Source organism: Cetorhinus maximus, chromosome 11, assembly GCF_964194155.1.
Source record: "Cetorhinus maximus chromosome 11, sCetMax3.hap1.1, whole genome shotgun sequence".
In the NCBI taxonomy this organism is placed as follows: domain Eukaryota; kingdom Metazoa; phylum Chordata; class Chondrichthyes; order Lamniformes; family Cetorhinidae; genus Cetorhinus; species Cetorhinus maximus.
The window spans coordinates 25,506,337-25,527,244 of NC_135889.1; the positions used below are offsets into that span (position 1 = coordinate 25,506,337).

Here is a 20,908-nt window from a genome sequence, read left to right on the forward strand (position 1 = left end):
GCGGTAAGGTTCTTGCAAACAGGACATTCAGGAAACTTAAAACTGTAATTAAAATTATGCCTTGGATGACAGCGCTGGTACTTGGAGAATTACTTTGGCCCATCCAGCAATCAGTTGGACTTCTCAATGTCAAACTGCACCAGCCCACTAGTGTGGATCCACCAGTGGTAGGCAGTGCTTGTCAGTTTGTTTAGCATGCAATTAAACACAAACCTGTTCTGCAACACAAGCAGCACATGCTTATCCCTTCACCCCTAACCATATTTTAGATATGCAGAGCTTACTCACAAGTAGAAATAGCCGGAGAGGAGTTTAGGAAGAAGTGGAACCTCATGTTTCTGTCTGAAAATTACTGCTCATCAGCTACGGGAATTGGAGAAACCTCCCTGCACCATCTTAGGAAACTGCGTCACAAATTAGTTTCTCCATTCATTTACAGCACTTAAAAGCCTGAGCTAATACCTTGGGATTATTGCCATATCATATATCAGACCATATCATCAATTAGCATTTACAGATGCTTCTTACAAGATTATTTTCCAAAGGCTGCACATCAGCAGTTCCTTTGGACCTTCTCATTTATTTATTCCCCCACTGCCCGAACGCCTGGGTTCTGCTGAGTCACAGTCCCATCTCCTGTGGGCTCCCTTCAGTATCTGATGCCACTGGACATTCCTCACATATGTCAGAAAGTGGTACCTGCAGGCTATTCAACTAAGGTGGCTTAGCTAGCTGTAACCAGCATAAGGACAAAAAATATTAGAAAAACTCAGCAGGCCAGGCCGCGTTTGTGGAGTTAAACAGTGTTAACGCTTCATCAGAAAGAAAGATAGAAATGGAAGAGTTTTTTAAGTCACAGTAAGGGGCCTTCCTGCCTCTTCCTCCTTCCTCTGCCTTAAAAACTCTTACATTTTTCTTCGTTCTTTATTAGAAACTTTGTTTCTCTCCATCGATGCTGCCTAGTTTTTCAGCATTTTTTCTTCCTATTTCATATTTTCTGCATCCATGGTATTTTGCTTTCATAGCTGTGCCTGACTCTATTCTCAACTGTCATTCTGATAGCTGTAAATTTTTCCCTTGAACAGTCATTGAGATCTAGAATATGGCTGATTTCCTCCCCCATTGTTCAGAGCATTGAGGCTAATTGCAAATATCCGACAGTGGAACAAGTGAGATTGGCCCAATCACGCACCACAGACCAAAACAGATTTGGCTCAAGACAGATCATATCTCCTTGTAGGCAGGCTGAGGTTTATCCTCAGGAAGGAAGCAGGGAGCTTCTTGAAGTAAGCACAATAGATCCAAAGATATAATTGAAAGATGATCTACAGTACTAGTCCAAAGGCTGAATGAGGGAGAGAGTAGAAAAGTGCTCACCCCGTTACCCAGGCCAAACCCAGGATTCAGACCCTGGCCAGCAGCTATGTCTTGTAGCTTTGCTGTATACCTGGAGGAGGGATTTTCCTTGGAATCCCATCCTATTATGGATGTTGGCCCAGCCCCCCCAAGAGCTGCCGATCCAGTCAGAGGGTTGCCTTAGCACCGCCACTGCTAGAAGTGGCCATTGCTGAGATTGCACCCGGTGCATGAGGGTGCATTGATGGCCAGTGACTTCAAAGAGGAGTAAGTGGGGTTTGGGGTAATTAGGGCCTGGCAGGCAGACCCTGCTGATCAAGGATTCTCAGGCCTCCTTAATACCACATTCAGTCAAATGCTGCCTTGATGTCAAGGGCAGTCACTCTCACCTCACCCCTGGAGTTCAGCTCTTTTGTCCATTTTTGGACTAAGGTTATAAAGAGGTCAGGAGCTGAGTGGACCTGGCAGAACCCCAACTGAGTATCAGTGAGCAGGTTATTTCTGAGTAAGTGCTGCTTGATAGCACTGTCGATAACACTTTCCACCAATTTGCTGATGATCAAGAGTAGGCTGATGTGGCGGTAATTGGCCAGGTTGTGTCCTGCTTTTTTGTGGACAGGACATACTTGGGCAGCTTTTCATATTGTCGGGTAGATGCCAGTGCTGTAGCTGTGTACTGGAACAATCTGGCTAAGGGCGCAAATAGCTCTGGAGTACAAGTTTGCAGTACTCTTGCTGGAATGTTGTCAGGGCCCAGAGCTTTTGCAGTACCCAGTGTCTGCAGTCATTTCTTGATATCCTGTGGAGTGAATTGAGTTGGCTGAAGACTGGCATTTTTGATTCTGGTTATGTCAGGAGGAGGTCAAAATGGATCACCTACTTGGCAGTTCTGGCTGAAAATTGTTGTAAATGCTTCAGCCTTGTCTTTTGCACTGATGTGCTCACTACCCCATATTTGTTAGTTATTTAATTGTCCACCGCCATTCACCACTGGATGTGGCAGGACTGCAGAGCTTAGATTTGAAATGCACATCTCCGCAAGCTGTACTGACCAGTTACAATGCTTGGCATCAAGCTTCAAGAAGAATTTTGCTCTTGCAAATCTCAGATTTAACTCTTCTAATGTGGATATTTTGTAAGGACAATGTTTCAAAACTGCATTTAAACATCATGGATTGAGGCATCTTCTCAATGACCCATCCTTCTTTATGACACGTGATTGAGCTGCATCAATCTGTGTGCACTTGTAGTCTTCTAATGATTCCAGTTTTTCCATCTTGTCTAGTTCAATCTTCAATTTGTCTCTTATACGCAAGCGTGGTGGATCAATTGACTGACTTGCATTTTCCTGCATGTGTAACATTGCAGTATCCTTGAAACTCTCAATTTTGTCAAAACATTCAGGATATCTCGATGTTAGATTCTGAAGGAGTAGTTTCTGAGGTTGATCTGCCATGTGATGTCTCACTAATTCCATGGAATGTTACTAGTTGAGGTCATGGCATGTTGGTAGAGCTGCAATTGCTTGGCCTCTGGTTTCCATGATGTAGAATATCTGTGACAACCAGAAGGATTGATTGTATTTGCACTCCAGGATTATGGATCCTGCACATGATATTAATGAACCATTATTTGCTGAAAGTTTCAGCGTAGTAGTTTTCTCCATAGCCTTCCTTATTTGTGAATATATGTCTTTTAGAATTCACAGAGGTAGTATGTTGGCATTTGTCCTTGTGTCAATCTTGGCCAATAATGAATAGTTACCAACTTTCTTAGGGCAGATAATTTGAATCTGGGCAAACACTTCAGAAGGTGAGATGGCATCTGTGCTTTCTATGAGATTGACAGTGTGAAACATGTGTTCATCACTCTTTGTCTCATCATGCACATCATCATTGTTTTAGTTTGTCAATCAGCTTATGTATATGTTTCTGACAGGATACCAGATGATCATTCTTATTGCTTGAAGGTACTCAAGGTGTGTAGTCTGTTTGGATCAGTGCATGGCTCTTTGTAGCTACATCAGCCTTTTCTCTAGTGCACTGACACTGCCAATGGCCCTTTCTGCCACATGTTTTGCAGAATTGCTGGAAATCTGGACATTTCCCTGGTGCATGCAGAAGGCCACACCTTTCACATGTCTTGCTAGGTTTGGGTGTTTTAGTGAGTGCATCAACAATTGGGATTGCACTTAAGCTTTGTTGACCTGTGAGGATTGCTTCATACTTGCGCTAATCCTTGAGTAGCTCTTCGATGTTATATGTTTTGCATTTGTCTAGCAGAACTTTCTGGAATGCTTCCATGGGAGCGGATGTGAATACCAACTCAACAATTCCGTCGGCTAGCTCAGCATTTGAAAAATCACAGTACATACCCTTTTCTTTGCATCTGCTGATGAAGTGGTCCATGGATTCTGTCGGCAGCTATCAAAATGATATGAACTCTTAAATCGATGAATACGTAAATGTATTCTGATTCTGAACCAATCTGATTCCAATATAATCCAAATCTTTTGTGAGTCCTTTAGTTCTTCTGCTGTTAATCCTGACACATTCAGCTTATGTAGACTTTCCTTCTGAATTGCTAGGCAAATTTCTATGGTTTGCTTGTCAGGTTCAGACACACCTGAATCAAGAAACCATTGCTCTGTATGCTGTTTAAACATTTTGCATGCGGATCATAGGTAAATTTAAACTGTGGAATTTTGTGGACATTCTGACCAAATCCCTTTGACAATCCTTCTCCTGTAATACCTGGGTTGAGTGTTGCTATAGCTGCTTTCACATACTGTACCAAAGCTCTGCCCACGAATACAAGTTATGGTGGGGATGCACCACAGAGTAATGGCATTTTTGCTTTTTATTCAGTTTATTGTTCAGCAACTCCCGAAGGCGTCTGTTATATTCGCAATATTCTCTGGTCCAATTTTTATGGCAGTTGTTTTTGTTTTTTTCTTCTTTTTATTTGACTTTCCTTTGATCGTTGTCGATCCAGCCCACACCCTGGTCACTCACCTTTCCCAACTGAGCTAACTTGGTGCTGGTCCTCTCAGCACGCTGTCCCACTCACTGAACTGACAGGCTACGTGCTACAATCTCACCACAAGGGTTCCATCTGCTTGCCAGTCTATATCTGAGCACTATCTTGGCACTGTATCTTCAAAGCTTTTCTTCACAGCCACCATGCTGCATTCTCAACATTCTCCAGTGCTGCAACTTCGTTGCGGTCTAACCAAAACATCAAGGGTCGCTTCATGACATGTAGCATGATCCAAGGCTGTTCACCATGTACTTAATCTTGCTGCCACCTGACTCACCACTGCTCATCACCATGTCATGTCATTATAATGGTATAGGCACCAATCGCTCTTAAGGGATTGGGTAAACACGTTGTGGGTTCATTTATTGAGACTAGGGACATGTGAACGGTTATACATAGGTAGAAAGCTTGAAGGCATCAGAGTTGTAAGTGTGTGTGTGCTCTGCTCAAAGAAAAGTGAAGCTAAGACTGGATCACATGACATATGACATCCTAGTGATGTCCTGCTAATATCCCTTAAAGGCATATTACAGCAGGGGGAGGAGGATACAGTTGTCTTTGTCCATATGGGTACTAACAACATAGACAGGACTAAGAAAGAGGCTTTGCTTAGAGATTATGAGCAGCAAGGGGCTAAATTAAAAAGCAAAATCTCAAAGGTAATTATCTCTGGATTATTACCTGGGCTACAAGCAAATTGGCATAAGATAAATAAGACTAGAGAGATGAGTGTATGGCTCAAAGATTGGTGTGAGAGAAATGGGTCTTGATTCATTGGACACTGGTACCAGTACTGGGGAAAATGGGAGCTGGGGACATGGGGACAGTCTTCATCTGAACTGTGCTGGGACCAGTATTCTGACAAGTCGTATAACTAGGCCAGTAGAGAAGGCTTTAAAATAAAAAGTGGGGTGAAGGGATCATGTGAGAGCAACTGTAGTAAATCAAAATGACACAATGAGGTAATAGAGCAGGGTAACTATTCGGGTAATGATGACCAGAGTGCGGCAGGAGATGACAGAGAGTACAAACTTAAGGCCAGAGATTGCTAAAATGGTAAAAATTCATAGTTAAAAACTCTGTATTGGAATGTGTGCAATACTTATAACATAATGGATGAATTGATAGCACAGAGAGAAATAAATGTGTATAACCTGATAGTCACCACAAAGACATGGTTGCAGGGTGATTAAAGCTGGGACCTGAACATTGAAGGGTATTTGGCATTTTGAAAAGATCAGAAGCCAGAAAAAGGTGACGAGCTAGCTCTGTTAATTAAGGGTGTCATTAGTACAGCCATGAGTATCTTAGTTCAAAAGAGCAAAATGTTGAATCAGTTTGATTAGAGATAAGAGGTAGGAAAAGTAAAAGGTCACTTGTGGAAGTAGTTTATGTGTCCCCTAACAGTAGTTATATGGTGGGACAGAGTATACAGGAAGAAATAAATGTAAGAAAGGTACCAGAATAATTATGGATGACCAATCTGCATGTAGATTGGGTGAATCAGGTTAGCTAATGTAGCCTGGGAAAAGAGTTCATTGAGCGCATTAAAATAATTTCTTAGAGCAGTACATTCTAGAGTCAATCAAGGAGCAGGCAATTCTGGCACTGGTAATGAGCAATGAGACAGGATTAATCAATGACCTCAAGGCAAAGGAGCTTCTAGGCAACAGTAATCAAAACACGATTGAATTTCAGATTCAGTTTGAAGGAGAGAAACGTGGGTCGAAGATTAGCGTTTTAAACCTGTATAGAGGTAATTATAAGGGTATACAGGCAGAACTAGCTAAAGTGAACTGGGAAACTAGGTTAAAAGATAGGACAGTAGAGATTGTAGGATTTTGATAATACTACAAATTTTTATGGTTCTATGTTGGTTTAAGGTAACATTTATGGATTTTATCTTGACCACCTTTTTAACAGTTCAGTTTGAATTTCTGTTAGTGGGAAAATTTACAGTTAAGGCAGGCTGAGAACAGGATGACAGCTGTTTGAGAGGAACTGGTGTTGAAATCTTAATTACTTTAAAGGTACCAGAAAGGTTCGCGTTCCAGGAATTGTATTTGTTTTAATTATGCTGTAATTGAGAGCTTTGTCAGTTTTGAAGAAATAAACAAAAGGCTTGAACTCAGCAGCTTGAACTTAGCATGACACCTTGTCTTTAAACAAGAACTATGTTTTTTTTATTTATTCACAGGATGTAGGCTCCGCTGGCTGGGCCAGCATTTATTGTCCATCCCTAGTTGCCCTTGAGAAAGTGGTGGTGAGCTGCCTTCTTAAACCACTGCAGTCTGTGTGGTATAGGTACACCCACAGTGCTGTTAGGAAGGGAGTTCTAGGATTTTGACCCAACGACAGGGAAGGAACGGTGATATATTTCCAAGTCAGGATGGTGATTGACATTATGGTAGGAATTATTGTTCTTAATTGTCTTGGCATCTGTGAGACTTGGGTAATATGTTGGTATGAATGCTTACAATGGGGTGTATTATTGATAAGAAGATGTAACATTGTTTGTACAACTGCTCTGTTTCTACAAGGATGTGTCATTTGTTCACATTGGAATGTACTTCAGGGGCCCAGGAAATAAGGGATGGACATTTGTCTTCAGCCTATATGACTCTAGCTGCAGAAGTAGGGTGACAGAAAATTACCTTCAACCTAAGCCAATGAAAGAGGTTAATTTGGACTATTTCCAAACAAGGAAGAAGGACAGTGAGAATTGGAGATCAAAGCTAGAAAACCAACATCTTTGTTGGCACAGTTTCACCATCGCTTCTGTGGTATGATTTTTCTGAGACACAATTCAACAGAACAAAACTACAGAGATAGAAGAAGAAAGGCATCACCTGTGCTAGCACCACTGAAGGAATCCTAGGACCTTGAGAGATAAGAACCTTCCATTTTGTCTTCACTATTTTTTGATAAGTATATGTTATATCTTGCTTAATAAACTCTACTTGATTCATAAATACTATGCATTTGTACCTTGTCAGATCAGGCACAACTGAGGACCATTGTGAAAAATTAAGAATTTGGAACTTAGATTCTTTAAGTAAAAAGGTTTTAACTCAAAACCCCTGAAACCTACCAGATAATGTGGCGGACTTTTAAGGAGATATTTAATGACTATCAGCAAAAATTTATTCCAGTGAGAAAGACTCTTTGAGAAGGTTGCATCATCCATGGCTGAATAAAGAAGTTAAGGATAGCATCAAATTTTGTTAGTCCTCTAGAGAGGTGAATCTGGGGAATTGATAATGTAAAATAAGGAAATGTAGGCAAGTTGAACAGGTATTTTGTGTCCGTCTTCACCGTGGAAGATTTAGAAAACTTCCCAAAGATGCTTGAAAATCAAATTGAAAGAAACAGTGTACAAATCTGAAAAGCTTAGTGGTAGGTCAGAAGATTGGTCAGATTTTAAGAACCAGCAAAGAATGACTAAAAAAATAAAGGGGGAGAGGGAGAGAAAGCTAGCTGGTAATACAGAGAATAAAAATAGAAAGTAAAAGTTTCTACAAGTATTTAAACAGGAAAAGAGTAACTAAAGCTAGTGTTAGTCCTTTAGAGAGTGAGTCTGGGGAATTGATAATGTAAAATAAGGAAATGTAGGCACGTTGAACAGGTATTTTGTGTCCGTCTTCACTGTGGAAGATTTAGAAAACTTCCCAAAGATGCTTGAGAATCAAGTGGTGAACGGGAGGAAGGAACTTAAAGTAATCATCATTAGGGAAAAGATGCTTGGAAAACTATTAGACCCAAAGGCTGACAGGTCCCCGGGAACAGATGACCTGCATCCCAGAGTCTTAAAAGAAGTGGCTGCAGTGATAGTTAGATGCATTGGCTATCATCTTCCAAAATTCCTGCAGAGGTCCTATGGATTGGAAAATAGCCAGTGTAATACTTTAATTCAAGAAAGGATGGAGACAGAAAGTAAGAAACAACAGGGCAGTTAGCCTAACATCTGTCATAGGGAAATTCTTAGAATCCATTATTAAGGAGGTTGTAGAAGGATACTTAGAAAATCACAAGGTAAAAGCAAAATATTGCACATGCTGGAATCTCTCAATCAGAGAGTATCTCTCCACAGATGCTGTTAGACCTGCTGAGTTTTTCCAGCATTTTCTGTTTTTGTTTTAGAAAATCGCAATTTGATCAAGCAGAGTCAACATGGCTTTTGAATTGGGAATCGTGTTTAACTAAGTTATTAGAGTTTTTTGAAGTAACAAGCGAGGTGGTTAAAGGGAAACACGTAAAACTTGAATTTCCAGAAGGCATTTGATAAGATTGCACGGTGTAGGAGAGACATATTAGCATGAATAAAGGATTGGTTAGCTAAAAGTTAGCAGAGAGTAGGGATAATTGGTCTTTATTGGGTTGGCAAGTTGTAACTAATGGAGTGCCACAGGTATCAGTGCTGGAGCCTTAACTATTTATAATCTACATCAATGACTTGGATGAAGGGACTGAATGCATGGTTGCTAAATGTGTCAATGACACCAAGATAGGTAGGAGAGTAAGTTGTCAAGAAGAGGTAGAGAGTCCACAAATGGACATAGACAGGTTAAGTGAGTGGGCAAAAAATTTGGCAGATGGAGTATAATGTGGGAAAACATGAACTTGGCTGGAAGAATAGAAAATTAGTATACTATTTAAATGGAGAGAGATTGCAGAACTCATTGGTACAGAGAAATCTGGGTGTCCTGGTGCCTGAATCCCAAGAAGTTCGTATGCAGATATAGCAAGTGATTGGATAGTAAATGGAATATTGTTGGTTATTGCAAGGGGAAAGGAATATAAAAGTAAGGAAGGTTTACCACAGCTGCACAGGGCCCTAGTGAGACCACATCTAGAATATTGTGCACAGTTTTGCTCTCCTTATTTGAAAAAATAAATAATTGCATTGGAAGCAGCTCAGAGAAGGTTCACTCGACTCAGTCCTGGCTTAGCTTATAAAGAAAGGTTGAACAGGTTAGGCCTATACCCATTGGGTTTTAAAAGAATGAGAGGTGCTCTTATTGAAACATATAAGATCCTGAGGAAACTTGTTAGGGTAGATACCAGGAGGATGTTTCCACTTGTGGAGAAGTCTAAAACTAGGGGACACAGTTTTAGAATAAGATAATAATCATAATCATCTTTTAAGATTGAGACAAGGAGATTTTTTTCTCTGTCAGAGAGTCACTAGTATGTGGAATTCTCTTCCCCAGAAAGCAGTGGAGACTGCATGATTCAATTTATTCAAGAGAGAGTTAGACAGACTTTTGATAGACAAGGGAGTCAAGGGTTAACGGGGGACAGAGAGGAAAGTGGAGTTGAGACCACAACCAGATCAGCCATGATCTTATTGAATGGCGGAACAGGGTCCGCAGAGGCTGCAGGGTTGGCTCTGAAGGGACAAGGCCGATGACAACTGTGATGTGGCCTCAGAATGCAACAGAGCAAAGGTAGAACGAAGCTCATGCTGCAACTTGCAACTTGGTGGAGAAAACCATCGGGATGCTGAAAATTAGGTTCTGGTGCCCGGGTCGATCTGGTTGTGCCCTGCAATATAGTCCACAGAGGGTGTCATGCATCATTTTCACCCTTTACAACCTGGCACTGCAACAGGGGAGAGGAGATGGCTGAGGAGGAGATGCAGGAGCTGGATGATGAGGTCATCGACAGTGATGAGAGTGAGGAGGTCCTCGAAGGCAACATTGATGGTGATGAGGCCCTCGCACTGGCCAGACAAGGCAATCGCACTTGGGAGGCCCTCCTAGCTGCTAGATTTGTTGGCACAGTCCCTGTTAATTTAATGTTGTTGGCACAATCCCTGTTAATTTAATGTTGTTGGCACAGTCCCTGTTAATTTAATGTTGTTGGCACAGTCCCTGTTAATTTAATGTTGTTGGCACAGTCCTTGTTCATTTAACGTTGTTGGCACAGTCCTGTCCCTTTAACGTTGGTGGCACGATCCCTGCTCCTTTAATTATCAGCACATACCGTGCCATTTTAATTGTGCGCACAGTCCCTGTCCCTTTAACTGTTGGCACAGTCCCTGCCCCTTTAAGTGTGCACGGTCCGGTTGCGATGGTAACGGTTGGCATGGCTATCGCACGTCACTGTCCGCCATGTTCCTGACTAAGAAGCTGGTTCTATCGAGGGCCAAAGCTTCCGATTTGGACACCGTTAAGAAGCTTAACTGTTGGTGAGTGTGGGCCGTACGGCCTCGCCCTTTCCTGTCGGCTCTGACCGGCGCTGAGGTAGCGCCTCTGAGACACTAACATCGCAGATATAGGGTGTTGGTGACTAATGTGATCGGCCAGTAACGGCTGGCTGGTCTTTAGTGTTGATCCCTAACGGTTGCAACCCCAGACAGTAACTGCCGTAACCAGATGTTACCCAGTCGGAACTAGTGTGATCTGTTCACAACTACATTAACCACAGCCTAACTATTAGTGTAATGCAACGAGTAGCTACTCTAATCTTGGCAAACTGTAGCCAATAATTACTGTAGTCTGATTACAACTGTTATACCCCACACTGTAACTAGTTTAATATGGTCATAACTTGTGTAATGCCTGTCAGTACGGTCTGTAACCTAAGTCAACATTTTTTTTGATTCGGTAACAGATCCTGCATGACTAATGCTTCATAAAAACATTCAATTGTAACAGGAAAGGTTGATGGAGGGAATACAATAACTGTTATCTATATGGATTTTAGAAAGCCTTTAAAAAGTACCAAATAAAAGGTTGTTTAACAAAATGGAAGTTCATGAAATAGGGTCAGTGTCAGCTTGGATAAACATTGGCTTAAGGACAGAAAACAGCAAGTCATGGTCAATGATTATTTTCAGATTGGAGGATGGTAGACAGTGACATTGAGGGAAATAAATTTGCAGGTTTTAGGGGATAGAGCAGGAGAAGGGGACTGACTGGATTGCCTTATGGCACGGACTGGGTGAACCATAGAAACATAGAAAAATAGAAGCAGGAGTAGGACATTCGGCCCTTCGAGCCGCCTCCGCCATTCAATATGATCATGGCTGATCCTCTATCTCAACGCCATAGTCCCACTCTTTCCCCATACCCCTTGATGCCTTTAGAGTCTAGAAGTAAGGTTGTTTGGTGTCTCACGAAGAGGTCTGGAGGCTTGTGTGGTTCACCATAAACCATTTATTGGTAAGATACAAACCTCCAAGGAACAACCCTGTCTAGGTGCTATCTTCATGCTGACTTCTCTCAGATTCTCTCTACGCATCTTCTACCATCATGTGAGTCTCTGCATCATAATGTGGCTGGTACTGTTTCCCCAGTCGACCATTAACCCTTACTGACCCAAAGACCCTTACATTACAGAAAGGGTGGTAGAAGAAGATTCAAAAGTTATCTTCAGGAGGGACTTGGATAAATGTGTAAAATGCAAAATTTATAGGGTTATGAGGAGTGGAACTAATTGGTAGCTGCCGCAAAGGGCCAGAACAGGCACAATGGGCTGAATAGCCTCCTGCTCTGTGTGATACAGAGCAACTGGATTCTATACCACAAAAATGAGGCAATTCAGCTCATGCAAAGAGCAGGAGCTTGGGTAAAGGTTATGTAGGGTCACAGTGGGGTAAACTATGTATTCTTCTAAAATAATTAGAGGAAGAGATGGGGTTTTCCAGTTAATTTTAATTTGTGGAAGGAGTAAGGGCTCGAGTCAGGCAAAATGATTGAGCATTGCAGAAACAAAGTAATAAACTGGAGTTCAGTGATCTGAGCAGGGCTGAACTCACTGCATAAAGGTTTGTGTGTGTAATTAACTCACTTCCCCACACATCACAGAATCCCAGAATCTTAACGGCACAGAAGGAGGCCATTCGGCCCCATCGTGTCTACGATCTAGGATATGGATTAATCCTGTCACGCAGAAAGGCCATTTATCCCCAGAGATAAAGCAGGGAACTACATGCCAGCCAGTCTAACCTCAGTGGTTGGGAAACTATTGGAAGCAATTCTGAGGGACAGAATTAATCTACACTTGGAGAGGCAGGGATTAATCAAGGACAGTCAGCATGGTTTTAAGGGGAGGTCATGCCTGACCAATTTGATTCAATTTTTCGAAGAGGTGTGTAGATGAAGGCAATGCATTTGACGTAGTCTCCTTGGACGTCAGCAAGGCTTTTGATAAGGTCCCGCATGGGAGACTGAAAACAAAGGTAAGAGCCCATGGGATCCAAGGCAATTTGGCAAATTGGACCCTGAATTGGCCAAGTGGCAGGAAGCAGAGAGTGATGGTGGAGGGGTGTTTTTGTGACTGGATGCCTGTGTCCAGTGGGGTTCCACAGGGATCGGCATTGTGTCCCTTGCTGTTTGTGGTATATATAAACGATTTAGGCTTGAATGTAGGAGGGTTGATCAGTAAGTTCGAAGATGACATGAAAATTGGTGGGGTGGTAAATAGTGAGGAGGATAGCCTTAGATTACAGGAGGATATAGACGGGCTGGTCAGATGGGCTGATCAGTGGCAAATGGAATTTAATTCAGATAAGTGTGAGGTGATGCACTTGGGCAGGACAAACAAGGCACGGGAATACATGATGAATGATAGGACCCTGGGAAGTACTGAGGATCAGAGAGACCTTGGTGTGCATGTCCACTGGTCCCTTAAGGTAGCGGGACAGGTAGATAAGGTGGTTAAGAAGGCATATGGGATACTTGCCTTTATTAGCCGAGGCATAGAATATAAGAGCGGGGAGTTTATGCTGGAACTGTATAAAATGCTGGTTAGGCCACAGCTAGAATATTGCGCCCACTTCTGCAATTCGCATTATAGGAAGGATGTGTTTGCACTAGAGAGAGTGCAGAGGAGATTTACCGGATGTTGCCTGGGCTGGAGAGTTTTAGTTATGAGGAGAGATTGGATAGACTAGGGTTATTTTCCCCAGAGCAGAGGAGATTGAGGGGGCTCCTGATTGAGGTGTATATAATTATGAGGGGCATAGATAGGGTAGGCAGGAAGGAACTTTTCCCCTTGGTGGAGGGATCAATAACCAGGGGGCATAGATTTAAGGTAAGGGGCAGGAGGTTTAGAGGGGATGTGAGGAATAATTTTTTCACCCAGAGGGTGATGGGAATCTGGAACTCACTGCCTGAAAGAGTGGTAGAGGCAGAATCTTTCCTAACATTTAAGAAGTATTTGGATGTGCACTTGCGATGACATGGCATACAAGGCTATGGGCCTAGTGCTGGGAAATGGGATTAGAAGAGTTAGGTACTTGTTTGACCGGTGCAGATTTGATGAGCCGAAGGACCTTTTTCTGTGCTGTAGATCTCTATGACACTAAATCTATCTATTTCCTTTTTAAATATATTCGGTGACACAGCCTCCACAGTCTTCTGTGGGAGAGAATTCCATAGGTTCACCACCTTCCGAGTGAAGAAGTTTCTCCTCATCTCAGTGCTAAATGGCCTACACCGTATCCTGAGATTGTGACCCCTTGTTCTAGACCCCCCCAGCCAGTGGAAACATCATCCCTGCATCCAGTCTGTCCGGCCCTGTCAGAATTTTATACTTTTCAATGAGATCCGCTCTCATTCTTCTAAACTCCAGTGAATGCAGACCTACTCGGTCGAATCTCCCCTCGTACGACAATCCTGCCATTCCAGGAATCAGTCCGGTGAACCTTCGCTGCACTCCCTCTGTGGCAAATATGTCCTTTCGTAGGTAAGAGACCAAAACTGCACCAAGTGTGGTCTGACCAAGGCCCTATATGGCTGCAGTAAGACATATTTGCTCTTGTACTCAAGTCCTCTTGCAATGAAGGCCAGTGTACCATTTTCCTTCTTAACTCCTTGCTGCACCTGCATGCTTGCTTTCAGTGATTGGTGTACAAGGGCACCCAGGTCCCTTTGTACATCAACATTCCCAATCTATCACCATTTGAGTAATACCCAGCCATTCTGTTTTTCCTACCAAAGTGGCTAACTTCACACTTATCCACGTTATACTGCATCTGCCATGTATTTGCCCACTCACACAACTTGTCTAAATCGCCTTGAAGCCTCTTAACATCCTCCACACCACTCACATTCCCACCTAGTTTTGTGTCATCAGCAAACTTGGAAATATTATATTTGGTTTCCTCATCCAAATCATTGATATTTATTGTGAATAACTGATCCCTTCAGTACCCCACTAGGGGTACCATTCTGCCTGCCATTCTGTAAAAGACACATTTATTCATGCTCTCGGTTTCCTGCCTGCTAACCAATTCTTAATCCATGCCAATATATTACCCAAAATCCCATGTGCTTTAATTTTGCACAAGTCCCTCTTGTGTGGGACTTTATCAAAAGCCACTGGTTCTCCATTTTCTATTCTGCTATTTACATCCTCAAAAAACTCCATTAGGTTTGTCAAACATGATTTCCCTTTCATAACTTCATGTTGATTTTGTCTCATCCCATTGATATTTTCTAAGTGCCCTTTTGTCACATCCTTTATAATAGCCTCTAGCATTTTCCCTACCACTGATGTTAAGCTAACAGGTCTGTAATTTGATATTTTCTCCCTTTCTCTTTTTTTAAATAGTGGGGTCACATTTGCCAACCTCCAACCTGCCGGGACTGTTCCAGAATCTACAGAATTTTGGAAGATGACAACCAAAGCATCCATTCTTTCCATGGCCACCACCTTTAGTACCCTGGGATGTAGATTATCAGGCCCTGGGGATTTATGGGCTTTCAGTCCCATTCATTTTTCCAGTATTGTTTTTTTTCGTAAGACTAATTTCCTTCAATTCGTTCTTCTCACTAGATCCTTGGTTCCCTAGTATTTCTGGGAAGTTATTTGTGCCTTCATCCGTGAAGACAGAACCAAAGTAGATGTTTAGTTACTGTGCCATTTCCTTGTCCTCTATTATAAATTCTCTTGTTTCTGACTGTAAGGGGCCTATATTTGACCTCACTAATCTTTTTCTTCTTACATACTTATAGAAGCTTTTACAGTCCTCTTTTATGTTCCTTGCTTATACTCATACTCCATTCTTCCACTTCTAATCAATCTCTTGGTCTTTCTTTGCTGAATTCTAAACTGCTCCAAATCGTCAGTCTTGCTACTTTTTCTAGCAACTTTATATGACTCCTCTTTGGACCTAATACTTAATTTATTTGCTTAGCCATGACTGGGCCACTTTTCCTGTTGTTTTTATTTTACTAGAAAGTAATGTATCACTGTTGCGATGCATACATTTGTTCCCCAATCTATCTTGGCCAACTCACATTTCATACCTTTGTAGTTTCCTTTGCTAAGATTTAGGACCCTAGTTTGGGATTGGACTACTTCACTTTCCAGCCTAACGAAGAATCCTGTCATGTTATGGTCACTGTTCCCTAAAGGACCCTGCACAGCAAGATTATTAATTAACCCCTCCTCATTGCACAAAACCAAATCTAGGATAGTCTGGTCTAAAAAAACTATTTTGTTTACAATCCAGGAATTCATCCATCACAGCATTATTGCTAATTTGGTTTGCCCAGTCTATATGTAGATTAAAGTCACCCATGATTACTGTAGCACCTTTGTTACATGCATCTCTAATTTCCTGTTTAATATTGTCCCCTACCTTACCACTACTGTTTGGAGGCCTATATACAACTCCCAATAAAGTTTTCCACCCCTTGTTGCTTCTTAGCTCCACCCACACTGATTCTACATCTAGATTTTCTGTGCCAATATCCTATCTCACTATTGCACTGATTTCATCCTTCACTAACAATGTCATACAACCTCCTTTTCCTTTTTGCCTGTCCTTCCTAAATATCGAATACCCTTGGATATTCAGTTCCCAGCCTTGGTCACCCTGCCGCCATGTCTCCGTAATCGCAATCATATTATACCGTTTATATCTATTTGCACTGTGCATCACCCACCCACCCTCCCTCCATCCATCCCATGCAGCTGAGCACTTGTGGTGCCATGGATTTGGCTCTCACTGCATTCCCTGTGAAACCATCCTCCACAGCAGTATCCAAAACGGAAAATCTGTTGGAGAGGGAGATGGACCCAGGGGACTTTTGCACTACCTGCCTATTGCTTTTACTCTGTGGTCACCCATTCCCTTTCTGCTTATGCACTGTTTATCCGCGGTGTGACCACTTCACTATATGTGCTATCCATGAAGATCTCAGACCTGCGGATGCTCCACAGTGACTCCAGCCGCTGCTCCAGATCCGAAACATGGATTTCAAGTAGTTGCGGCTGGAGACACTTTCTGCACACGTTGTCACCATTGACACTGGAAGTGTCCCTGACTTCCTACATTGCACAAGAGGAGCATTCCACGTGACCTAGCTGCCCTATCGTGACTTGCCCTTAAACTACTCCCTTTACTTTTACTTCCTTGAGTTTTGAGAAAATAATTACTTCACACTTCTCTACATTAAATTGCATCTGCTGCTTGTTCACCCATTCCACTAAACCATTCTCCTCATAATTAACAATGCTTCCAAGCTTCATATAACATTCAAATTTTAAAATTGTGCCCGGTACACCAAGGCCTAGGCCATTAATATTTATCAGGAAGAGCAAGGGTCCCAACACCGATCCCTGGGGAACCCCACTGCAAACTTTCCTCCAATCTGAAAAACATCCAAATTACTGTCTGTTTCCTGTCACTCAGTCAATTTTGTTTCCGTGTTACTACTATTCTATTTATTCCATGAGCTATAGATTTGCTCACAAGTCTGTTGTGCAGCACTTTATCAAATACCTCTTGGAAGACCATATACACCAGATCAACAGCATTATCCTCATCAATCTTCTTTGTCACCTAATCAACAAACTCCAGCAAATTAGATAAACACGATTTTCCCTTAACAAATCTGTGCTGACTTTCCTTAATTAACTCATTTGCCCAAGTGGCAGTTAATTTTGTCCCGGATTATTATTTCTAAAAGCTTCTCCACCATCAAGGTTAAACTGACTGGCTTGTATTTGCAGGGCTTATCTTTACAAACATTTTTGAATAAAAGTTGTGATTCCAGGTGGCCCCCAAGCTCAGATGTCCTGAGCTTGAGCTCAGGCAGCTGGAGACACTTCCTACACACGTGGTTACCCAAGATGTGTGAAGTGCCCTGAAGTTCCCACATGGTGCAGGAATTGCAAACGACAGGTGGGAGATGCCCATCCTTAATATAAAAAAAAATCTCTATTCCCACTTTAATGATCTATGTGGTGCCCTGTTTGAACTATTAATTTAAATTAATACTTCTAAACTTTATTACTATAGTAACCCAATTTAAATTAGTTTCCCAGCTTCTAATTTGAAATGAATACCCAAGTTTCAATAGAAAAGAGAAAAATACTCAGCAACCAATCACTTACCCGGTTTCCTGTGACATCGCATTTTGATTATCTTTGGAGACCTGCTGTTAGTCTTGCAGTGACTCTCTTGCTCTCTCTGCCGCTCCTTTTATCCCTGTTGTACTCTCGTATCTTCGTTGATCTTGCCCATGAAATCCATTGCCTGCTCCCATGTCCTATTCCCACTAAACTGCTGATCACGTTACATCCCTTCCTGGCTCCCATGTTAACAGATGCTGTTAATTGTTCTCATCCTTCAAGCACTGCACCTTTCTCCTTCAAATCTGCCATCATCACACCTCTCCTCAAAAGATCAAGCTGTGACCCCTCCACCTTTGAAAACTACTGCCCCATCTCCAAACTTCCTTTACTCCCCCATATCCTTGAACATGTTGTCATCTTTCAAGTTTGTGCCCATCTTTCCTGGAGCTCCTTGTTTGAATCAGATCCCTGTCCCTGCCACAGCTTAGAAATGGCTCTTATCAAAGTCACAAATGACATCCAGAGAGACTATGACAAAGGTAATCTATCCTTCTTTGTCCTTAACCTTTGACATGGTTGACCATGCCATCCATCTCCAATGCCTCTCCACTATTGTTCAGGTGGGTGGGACAGCACTCAGCCGGTTCCATTCTTATCCATATCATGAAAGCCAGAGATGGCAATGGCTTCTTTTCCCACTCCTACACTGTTAACCTCCAGTGTACCCCAAGAATTTATTTTTGGCTCCCTCCTATTTCTCATCTACACTCTGCACCTCAGCAACGTCATCTGAAAACTTAGGCCAAGATTTTCACAAAGACGTGAAGATACCATGGATCTTCCAAAAGGAAGTCTCACCCCCATTTCCAGCAGATTTTATTTTTGCAACTAGGGTAAAGGGATGGGGCATGACTCACACATGAGAGAAACCTGAACTCAGCAGGGCCATTTGAACTGAGTTCTGAGTTCAAACAGACCCCACTTTTGCTGTAGCAATTGCCTTAACCCGCAGTGTATGAGTTACAAAGTTTTAGAGTAGTCATAAATGCTCGAGAAGGATGAATAACGTCTGTAGAACTGTCAAGCTGTGAAATCCCCAGCCCTTTAAAAATTACAATAATAGGCTGGCTGTGTAAGTTAGATTTGGAGAAGAACCTTTTCTAGCAGTAACAATAGCTGTTTGTTGATGTTACCCCAAGAGCTATCATTATGTCATTATTAATGTTTGGATGCTTCCCACAACCTATCATTATCTCAGTGGGGGATCTAAGTTTACAGTTTGATTAACAGCTCAAAGAGGTTATTAAAGGATGAGCTGTCTTTGATGAAAATTATGAGTGCAAGTTTTGTTTTTTATAAGGGATTTAAGTACTTAAATTAAGTACTTAAGGGATTTAAATGTTTTGAATGGGCTTTCATGAATGGGAGTTTTTTTTAATATAGTAAAGGTTGTAATAGATATTTAGGACTTTATCTTATTTCATCTCAACATGGTCCCTGAGGTCTGCGGAAGGTGGATACTGGGTGAGTTGCTTTGGAGGGTGTAAGGGCAAAGGATGGTGGTTGGGATGTTTGATATGAGTTAGTATTAGGTAGGAAAGGGGGCAGTAAGGGGCCATTGGGGTTCATGGAGGGCATGGATTGGCATGGCATGGAGGGTCTGAGAGTCCTTTGGGGCTGGGTGGCGGTCATGAGTGGGGTGGCATTGGTTGGCATGGATGATATCAAGGGCCATTGGGGGTGGATGGAATATAGGAAATAGGAGCAGGAGTAGGCCCCTTGAGCCTGTTTCACCATTCAACTAGATCATGGCTGATTTTCTACCTCAGCACAATTTTCCTGCAATATTCTTTGATGTCTTTAATATCTAGAAATCTATTGATCACTTTCTTGAAAATACTCAACGACTAAGCCTCCTGAGTCACCTGGGGCAGAGGATTCCAAAGATTCACCACCCTCTGAGTGAAGAAATGCCTCTTCATCTCAGTCCTAAATGGGCTACCCCTTATTCTGAGACTGTGTCCCCTAGAGGCCTCAAGCCAGGAAACATCCTTTCTGCATCTAATCTATTGAGCCTGGTTAAAAAAAAGTTTGTACATTTCAATGAGATCATCTCTCAATCTTCTGAACTCTAGAGAATACAGGCCCAGTCTCCTCAATCTCAACTCTTAGGACAATCCTGCCTTCTCAGGGATTAGTCTGGTGAACCTTTGTTACCCTCCCTCAATGGCAAATATATCCTTGCTTAGGTAAGGAGACCAAAACTATATACAATACTCCAGGTGCAGTCTCACCAAGGCCCTATGCAATTGGAGCAAATCATCTTGTAATAAAGCCTTCCCAATTGCTTGCTGCTCATGCATGTTAGTTTTCAGTGACTCACGAGCAAGGAGAACCAAGTCCCTTTGGACATCAATACTTCCCAATCTCTCATCATCTAAGAAATGCTCTGCATTTCTGTTTTCCTACAAAGTGGATAACTTCACATTTTTCCACATTATATTCCATTTGCCATGTTCTTGCTCACTCACTTAACCTGTCTTACCATTCTGTATCCTCCTCGCAACTCACATTCCCACCTAGTTTTGTGTCATCAGCAAATTTGGAAATATTATTTGGTTTCCACATCCTACCATATATATAGATTGTGAACAGCTGGGGCCCAAACACTGATCCTTGCAGTACCCCACTAGTCAAAGCTTGTTAACCTTAGAATGAGCGGTTTATTCCTACTCTGTTTCCTGCCTGTTAACCAGTTCCCAATCCATGCCGAGCATATTACTCCCAATCTTATGTGCTCTGATTTTGTTTATAAACCTCTTGTGTGGGACCTTATATAAAACCTTCTGAAAATCAAAATACACCACATCCACTGGTTCCTGCTTATCTATTATGCTAGTTACATCCTCAAAAACTCCAACAAATTTGTCAAACATGATTTCCCTTTCATAAATCCATGTTGAGTTTGCCAAATCCTACCATTAGTTTCCAATTGTCCAGTTATAACATCCTTTATAATAGATCCTAACATTTTCCCTAAAACTGATGTCAGGCTAACAGAAATATAGTTCCCCATTTTCTCTCTTTCCCCCCTTTCTTAAATAGTGAGGTTACATTTGCTACCTTCCAATCTGCTGGAACTTTCCAGAATCTGTAGAATTTTAGAAGATGACCACCACCGCATCCTCCATCTCCATGG

At 42.0% G+C, this 20,908-nt stretch overlaps 2 protein-coding genes across 5 annotated transcripts in view; one reads left to right on the forward strand and one right to left on the reverse strand.

Annotated features, from left to right (window-relative positions):
* Positions 1-20,908, reverse strand: part of trpm2 (transient receptor potential cation channel, subfamily M, member 2) — a 327,556-nt gene that overhangs the window by 298,247 nt on the left and 8,401 nt on the right. The window lies entirely within an intron of this gene.
* The window catches only part of cfap410 (cilia and flagella associated protein 410), an 80,156-nt gene continuing 69,629 nt past the window's right edge, over positions 10,382-20,908 (forward strand). The window contains exon 1 of one of the 3 annotated variants that reach the window (XM_078551692.1): positions 10,382-10,585. In XM_078551692.1, coding sequence (XP_078407818.1) covers positions 10,509-10,585 — 77 coding nt within the window. In that variant the 5' untranslated portion in view covers positions 10,382-10,508. The remainder of the gene's footprint in view (positions 10,586-20,908) is intronic. The other 2 variants (XM_078551690.1, XM_078551689.1) reach the window with 2 other exon arrangements.